We start from the raw sequence: 7,607 nt of genomic DNA, 5'->3' as shown, positions 1-7,607 counted from the left end.
GAAGGATCCAGGGAGAGCTCAGAGCCCCTTGCAGGGCCTAAAGGGGCTCCAGGAGAGCTGCAGAGGGACTGGGGCCAAGGGCTGGAGGGACAGGACCCAGGGAATGGCTTCCCAGTGCCAGAGGGCACCCTGTGCCAGGGCCTGCCCACCCTCCCAGGGAACAATTCCTTCCCAATCTATCCCTGCCCTCTGGCACTGGGAAGCCATTCCCTGGGTCTTGGCCCTCCAGCCCTTGGGAATTGTCTCTCTCCAGGTTTCCTGTAGCTCCTTCAGGCCCTGCAAGGCCACACTGAGGTCACCCCAGGGCTTCTCCTCTCCAGGTTGAGCAATCCCAAACCATTCCCGTTAATCCCAGGAGTGTCAGACCGGTTCCAGTGATCGGTCGTGCCTGGGAGGGACGACTGAGCCTGACAGATAAAAGACCCAGAATCCGGCCTGGGTTTTAACCAGCAGTTTAATTATCATGTTCTCGATGACAGCGGGCTCTTGAGTGTCAAAAGTTTATAAATAAAGAGGGTTTTTTCCTGCTGGATGAGAACAGGAGATGGCCAATTTCCTGCATGTTTTTAATCCTGCAAATATCACAAACATCAGCTCTGGTATTTCTGAGACTTCCCTCTGGGTGACTCCTGTGAAGATGAGAAGCGTTTCCAGTCTCTGATTGAATGGGAAGACATGCTGAGTTTTTGGCAAGGAGCGTGTGTCTCCAGCACTTCCATGGAACAAGTGCTAACGAAAACAAACCCAGCCTGGAAAAGAGGAGAACCCCGGGGGAATAACAGCGACTGCCTCTCTCCTTGAACTCGAGTTTCCTTCTTGGAGATACCAAGTATCAGATGTGTTAATTGGGCAGGTGGAGCTGCCCCAAGACCCGCGGGCTGGGCTTCACCCGGAAGTCCAAGCAACGAAATACGTCTGTACCTGACTGAGATGCAGCCAGAAGGAAATTAATGCGAAGAAAAAAGGAAGAAAACGAGGGAAAAGGGCCAAATCTGAATGCTGAAGTTGTTCTTTCCGTGGGTCTCCCCTCACACCTTTGGGCAGTGGGCAAAGAGCTCCCTGAGCTCACGTCCTCGCTGTCAGGTGCTGAGCTTTGTGCTCCAGAGGGGTTTGGGGTCGGACAGTGGTGACCCCAGTGGATCCCTGAAGATCCCACTCAGAACTGGGAAGTTTCAGGGCCTCTGGGGCTGCGAAGCCCAGCCTGGAGCCCCCAGCGCTGCGCACAGATGGGCGGCAGACCGCTCTGGCTCTCCGAGGCAGCGCTGGAACTGTTTTCAGCTGCAGGAGCTGCAGCCACACCCCGGCCCTCGGTCCTTCGGATGCCTCGGATTCCTCCCAGCCAGACTGGGCAACTCCAGCGGGGCTGTGCGTGTTCCTCGGGCCGCGGGCTCGGAGGGAACACGGGCAGTGAACCGCTCCAACAATAACCTAATGACATTCCAAGTGATTTCCAGCATGAAAGCGATAGTCTGGTTTTTATTAAGTTACCACTTCATCATGTTTCCTGATTGCCTTCATTCATGCCTTAGTTGTCTACAGACGCTATTAAAAAAAAATAATACATATTCATAGCCCAGCAAATGGGCTCTGCTCCACATTTTAGTGTCAAAATCAAGTTCGGGTGAAGGGCTCCTCTGGGAACCCTCCGGGGCCGCTTCCCGGGATGTGCGAGCGAGAGGCGGGTGCGATGCGGAGCCTTCCCGAGTCCAAGGAGGGGGAGGTGCGACATTGAATTTGTCATCTCACGGCAGAGATCGTCCCCCTTCTTCCTCGTACCCCCCGACAGGACGGCAGAGCAGCCCCGGGCGGTCCCGCTCCCGATCCCACTCCCGCTCCCGATTCCAATCCCGGCCCCGCGGGCTGCGGGCGGGGCACAGTTCGTGTCCAGGCGGATGGACAGTGGTCACCAAGGACATTGCTCCCTTAGGGACTCAGGTCCCGAGAGTTCTGCTGCGGAGTCGGAGAGGGGTTTCCTTTCTGTAGGGGGAGAGAAAAAAAAAAAAAAAAGAAACGAGAAAAAAGAAACAAGAAAAAAGGAAAATAGAAGAAAAGGAAAAAGGGGGGACGGAAGGATAGGGGAAAGGGAAAAGGAGAAAAGGAAGGGGAAGGAAAAGAGGAAGGGAAAGGGAAGAGCAAGGGAAAAGAAAAGGAAAAGGAAAAGGAAAAGGAAAAGGAAAAGGAAAAGGAAAAGGAGCCAGTCCACTGCCCATTTCTCCCTCCCGGGCTCCCCCCGGGTGATGCCAGAACCGCCTCAGGATGCAGCGGCCCCGAGCTTCGGTTGCCCCCCTGCGCCCCCGCCCGCTGTCCATCCCCGCTGTCCATCCCCTCTGTCCATCCCCGCTGTCCATCCCTGCTGTCCATCCCCGCTGTCCATCCCCTCTGTCCATCCCCGCTGTCCATCCCCGCTGTCCATCCCCGCTGTCCATCCCCGCTGTCCATCCCCTCTGTCCATCCCCGCTGTCCATCCCCTCTGTCCATCCCCGCTGTCCCTTCCCTCTGTCCATCCCCGCTGTCCATCCCCTCTGTCCATCCCCGCTGTCCATCCCCGCTGTCCATCCCCTCTGTCCATCCCCGCTGTCCATCCCCTCTGTCCATCCCCGCTGTCCATCCCCGCTGTCCATCCCCGCTGTCCATCCCCTCTGTCCATCCCCGCTGTCCATCCCCGCTGTCCATCCCCGCTGTCCATCCCTGCTGTCCATCCCCGCTGTCCATCCCTGCTGTCCATCCCTGCTGTCCATCCCCGCTGTCCCTTCCCTCTGTCCATCCCCTCTGTCCATCCCCGCTGTCCATCCCCGCTGTCCATCCCCGCTGTCCATCCCCTCTGTCCATCCCTGCTGTCCCTTCCCTCTGTCCAACCCCGCTGTCCATCCCCGCTGTCCATCCCCGCTGTCCATCCCCTCTGTCCATCCCTGCTGTCCATCCCCTCTGTCCATCCCCGCTGTCCATCCCTGCTGTCCCTTCCCTCTGTCCATCCCTGCTGTCCATCCCCTCTGTCCATCCCCGCTGTCCCTTCCCTCTGTCCATCCCCGCTGTCCATCCCCTCTGTCCATCCCCGCTGTCCATCCCCGCTGTCCATCCCCGCTGTCCATCCCCTCTGTCCATCCCCTCTGTCCATCCCTGCTGTCCCTTCCCTCTGTCCATCCCCGCTGTCCATCCCCTCTGTCCATCCCCGCTGTCCATCCCTGCTGTCCCTTCCCTCTGTCCATCCCCGCTGTCCATCCCCTCTGTCCATCTCCGCTGTCCATCCCTTCTGTCCATCCCCTCTGTCCATCCCCACTGTCCCTTCCCTCTGTCCATCTCCGCTGTCCATCCCTTCTGTCCATCCCCTCTGTCCATCCCCACTGTCCGTCCGCGCTGTTCAGGGCAGGGCCGGAGGCTCTTCCCCGCCTTTCCCCGCTGTCCCTTTGGGCAGGTGACCCCCACCTCTGCTCCAGCCCCACCTCCACGGCTCCCGCCGGGCTCCCGGGAGGTTCCTGCTCTCCCCGCCGGGCTCCCGGTCCCCGAGCGGGCCGCAGGGGCTCCGGGGGCCCGTCCCATCCCGGGCTGATGGAGCTCAGCCGCTCCCCGGGGCTCAGCCGCGGCTGCCGCAGACCCGACGGGGAGGTGCGACCTCTTTAGAAGGAAACGTCCCAGCCTCTAAGACGGAAAATTACCGAGCTCTGGGAGGCAGGAGACGAACCATGCCGCGTTTTCCTCGTTCTCTCGCCAGCACCGCTGCCCTGGGGGCGACCGCCCCCGCCCCGCCGCCCCTCCCGGCCTGGCCGGGGCCCGTTCCCCCTCCGCAGGCCGGGCCCTGCAGGGAGCCGGGAAAGGCTTCGGGGTTTAATTCGTTGTGCTCGTTGTTGTCCTGTTTTCTGAGGCTCCAACACCGCGGCGCTCAGAGCCACCAGGCAAAGGCAGCGCCCGGCTCCTGCTGCCGCTTCCCCGGCACGGAATAAATGCCAACTTTGCACAGACGGGAGTCCCCGTCCCGCTCCGCACCCCCGGGGCTCAGCCGCAGCTCCCCCATCCGCGGGCTGCCCCCCCTGCCCGGCCGGGTGCGGGCACCGAGCGCCGGAGCGGCCCCGCGGCCCGGGGGGAGCCGGGCACGTCCCTGGTGGCCGGGCCGGGCGGCAGCGGGACACACGCCGGGCGGCGGGCCCGGCTGTCGCGGGGACAGATTTTCCTAATTGACCTGTTACGGATCATCCCCGCAACCGTTGGGAAACACATTTCCACGCTTCACTTCTTAACGTTTTAAATACATATTTAACGGATGGTTGAGGCTTGCCGGGCCAGCTGGGAAACACACGGGTGTAAAAATAATACAACAAAGGCAAAGGGGCCGGGGGGGCCGGCGGGGAGGGGGCGGCCGGGGGATTTACCCCAGTGCGAGGAAGCTCCGGCCCTGTTGCGCGGATCTGCCGGGGCGAGGGGACTCGCCGGGAGCCGGGCGAGCAGCGCAGGAAGGCGGGAGGCATTCCCGAAGGTCATTTTTTGTTTGTTTGTTAACGTCCTCTACTCTTTCCTTCTCTCCCCTCTCCTGCTCCCGTCTCGCTGAAGATTTTTTGGGGGGAGATTCAGGCGGCCGCTTCAAGAACTTCTCCAGGTCGCTGCGGGGCCGGAGCCGGAGCCGGGGGATGCTAGGGGAAATTCGCTGCTGGGGAACGGAGAGGCCGAAATCCCGCTTTTCTCCGCCTCTCTTTGCAGCACTTGACGGGGGAATAACGCCCTCGGGACAGGAGGGGGCACCGGGCGGGGGAAGCGCTGCCCGGTGCGAGCGGCGGGGCCGCTGCCAAGCGCTCCTGGCGGGACGGACGGGCCGGGCACCGGGAAACACCGACGTGCTGGCGGGAGCCGGGGGCTGTTTGGTCCCGTCCCCGTCCCGTCCCGCCCCTCCAACAGCTGTTCCCGGCGCTGTCATTGTTGCATTTTATTATGGATTTGACAAAAGTCCCTCCCCCCCGCCGCGCCCCCCCCGCCGGGCTCCCCGCGCCGCTCCGGCCGGCGCCCCCCCGCCCGCCCGCCCCATCGAGCCGGAGCGGCCCCGGTGACATCAGCCGTCCCCCCGCCGCCGCCGCGGATTGGCGCAGCCCCCCTCCCGCCCGGTGACATCGTTCCTCCCCGGCGCGGCTATAAAGCGGCGGCCGCTCCGCCGCAAGGTGCGCGCTGCTGCCGTGCTCGCCCGTCCCGGCGCGCCGCTCGCCACGGCCGCCCCGCGCACGGTGAGTGCCCCCCGCGCCCGCGCCCCCCGCGCGGACCCCGAGCCCCGGCCCAGCGGACAGGAGCGAAGGGAGGGACGGGACGGGACGGGACGGGACGGGACGGGACGGGACGGGACGGGACGGGAGCCGCCCCCGGCGAGGGGAGGGCGGGCAGCGGGGCCGGTGCCGCCGCCGCCGTCCCTCCCCGGCCCGGCGGAGCGGGCTCGCCGACGGGGCGGGTGGGCGGGCGCGGTGCCCCGGCGAGCTGCGGCGGGCGCTGACGCGGGGCCGCCCGCGGGTTCTCTCCCCTCCCCGCAGGCTGCCCGGTGCGCGCCGCCGCCCCGCCCGCCGGGCCATGGACTCGGACGCCAGCCTGGTTTCCAGCCGCCCGTCCTCCCCGGAGCCCGATGACCTCTTCCTCACGGCCAGGAATAAAGGCAGCGGCGGGGGCTTCACGGGCGGCACCGTGTCCAGCTCCACGCAAAGCGACTCCCCGCCGGAGCTGAGCGCCGAGCTGCGCAGCGCCATGAGCGCTGCGGGGGTGGTGGTGGTGGACAAGCTGGGCTTCAAGTCCTCGTCGTCCTCCTCCTCGTCGTCCTCCTCTTCCTCCTCCAAGAAGGACAAGAAGCAGATGACGGAGCCGGAGCTGCAGCAGCTGCGGCTGAAGATCAACAGTCGGGAGCGCAAGCGGATGCACGACCTGAACATCGCCATGGACGGGCTGCGGGAGGTGATGCCCTACGCGCACGGCCCGTCGGTGCGCAAGCTCTCCAAGATCGCCACGCTGCTCCTGGCGCGCAACTACATCCTCATGCTCACCAACTCCCTGGAGGAGATGAAGCGCCTGGTCAGCGAGATCTACGGCGGCCACCACGCCGGCTTCCACCCCGCCGCCTGCCCCGGCGGCATGGGCGCCCACTCGGCGCCGCTGCCCGGCCACCCGGGCCACCCGGCCTCGCACCCCGTGCACCACCCGATCCTGCCCCCCGCCGCCGTCTCCAGCGCCTCCCTGCCCGGCTCCGGCCTCTCGGCCGTCAGCTCCATCCGGCCCCCGCACGGGCTCCTCAAGTCGCCCTCGGCCGCCGCCGCCGCCGCCGCCCCGCTGGGCAGCGGCTTCCAGCACTGGGGGGGGATGCCGTGCCCCTGCAGCATGTGCCAGGTGTCGGCCCCGCCGCACCACCACGTCTCTGGCATGGGCACCGCCAGCCTGCCCAGATTAGCCACCGACACCAAATGAGCCCCTCGGCGGGGCGGCCCCGCCGCGCCCCCGCGGCCCCGGCACCCCCAGGACCTACAAACGCTGTCCCCCGGCGGCAGCGGGACCCCCCGCTCCGCTCCCGGGTCCGCCGGAGGGGCGGCGGGAGGGGATGGAGCCCGGCCCGGGGCCTGCCCTGCTCCCCAAACGCCGGGGGAAGCCCTCCGGCACGAGTAAAGCCCCGCGCATCTCCTGTATTTTTAATTTTCCGACGTTGCCGAGAACTCCGGAGCAGGGGAGGGCGGCGGTGCCCGGGCTCGCCGCGAACGGAGGAACCAAAACTGCAGAGGGGCTTTGGCTCGTTTATTTGTTTGTTTGTTCGTTCCCTCCCCTCTCCCGGTCTCCTTTCTACGCGTAGAGCCTCTGGAGCCGTTCCCGGGTCACATCCCCCTGAAAGCCCATCCCGGGGCTCCCGGGGCCGGCAGGAGCAGCGGCGCTCCGGGTGGAAGTGCAGCCGGGAATGCCGGTTGGTTCCCCGCTTTTCCCGCTCCCCAGCCCGCTGGGGGCTTCTGTCGGTTTTCTTTCCGGTTCGGGATTTGTAAATAGATCGATAACGACGCGAGTCTGCTCTGCCTGAGCTTTCCGTCCGTGCACTTGTTCTGTGTCAGCCTCATGAGTGAAAAAGGGGTCGGTTTGCCTTGATTTCGTTGGTTTGGGTTCTTGGGGTTTGTTGGCTTGTTTTACTTTTAAGCGTATAACACGTTTGTTTTGGGTTTTTTTTACGTTCCTGCCACCTTTAACAAAGTTTGAACTCTTTAATGCTCTTTCTGTGTAGGAACTTTCACCCTGTCCGTGTTGCAATACTGAGAACTTGGGCTTGTTTCTGAAATAACAACTTTTCTTATCGCTGCCCCTTGCAGAGATTTTATCATCTGTTTATTTTTGTAAAAAAAAAAAAAAAAAAAAAAAGAAAAGAAAAAGAAAAAAAAGTTGCTAAATAATATTTATTACTTGTTCGGTTGCAAAAAAAAAAAAAAAAAAAAAAAGGTGATCCACTGTTGAGATTTTAAATAAAAAGAAAAAAAAGAAAAAAAAAAAAGAAAAGCATTTTAAATCAATGTCGTTTTCCTCTTCCTCTCTGTCCCGCGGAGGAGGAGACAGCTGGGGAAGGGATGGGAATATTTTGGGTGCATCCTTGCGTTTTCGTGAAGTTTTTTGTCAGTTTTCTT

General features: G+C 62.9%; 1 protein-coding gene and 1 long non-coding RNA gene across 3 annotated transcripts; one reads left to right on the top strand and one right to left on the bottom strand.

The window, feature by feature from the left end:
• Positions 1–1,447: 1,447 nt before the first annotated feature.
• LOC125321722 lies at positions 1,448–3,982 on the bottom strand. 2 transcript variants are annotated; one of them, XR_007201660.1, is made up of 2 exons: positions 3,654–3,982; positions 1,448–1,977 (listed from the first exon to the last, which is right to left on the bottom strand). It is a non-coding gene; the product is annotated as an uncharacterized LOC125321722 (long non-coding RNA). The 2 variants fall into 2 exon arrangements; XR_007201659.1 differs by lacking the exon at positions 3,654–3,982 and adding an exon at positions 3,441–3,642.
• Positions 3,983–5,165: 1,183 nt separating this feature from the next.
• On the top strand, positions 5,166–7,371 carry OLIG2 (oligodendrocyte transcription factor 2). Its single transcript, XM_048292406.1, has 2 exons — positions 5,166–5,204; positions 5,502–7,371. Exon 2 carries the CDS (start codon positions 5,539–5,541, stop codon positions 6,418–6,420), a length of 882 nt encoding a protein of 293 aa, XP_048148363.1. The 5' UTR covers positions 5,166–5,204; positions 5,502–5,538; the 3' UTR covers positions 6,421–7,371.
• Positions 7,372–7,607: the final 236 nt, after the last annotated feature.

Source organism: Corvus hawaiiensis, chromosome 2 (genome assembly GCF_020740725.1).
Source record: "Corvus hawaiiensis isolate bCorHaw1 chromosome 2, bCorHaw1.pri.cur, whole genome shotgun sequence".
NCBI classification, from domain to species: domain Eukaryota; kingdom Metazoa; phylum Chordata; class Aves; order Passeriformes; family Corvidae; genus Corvus; species Corvus hawaiiensis.
Note: the sequence above shows the minus strand (reverse complement) of the source record. Positions and strands in the feature narration are given on the sequence as shown.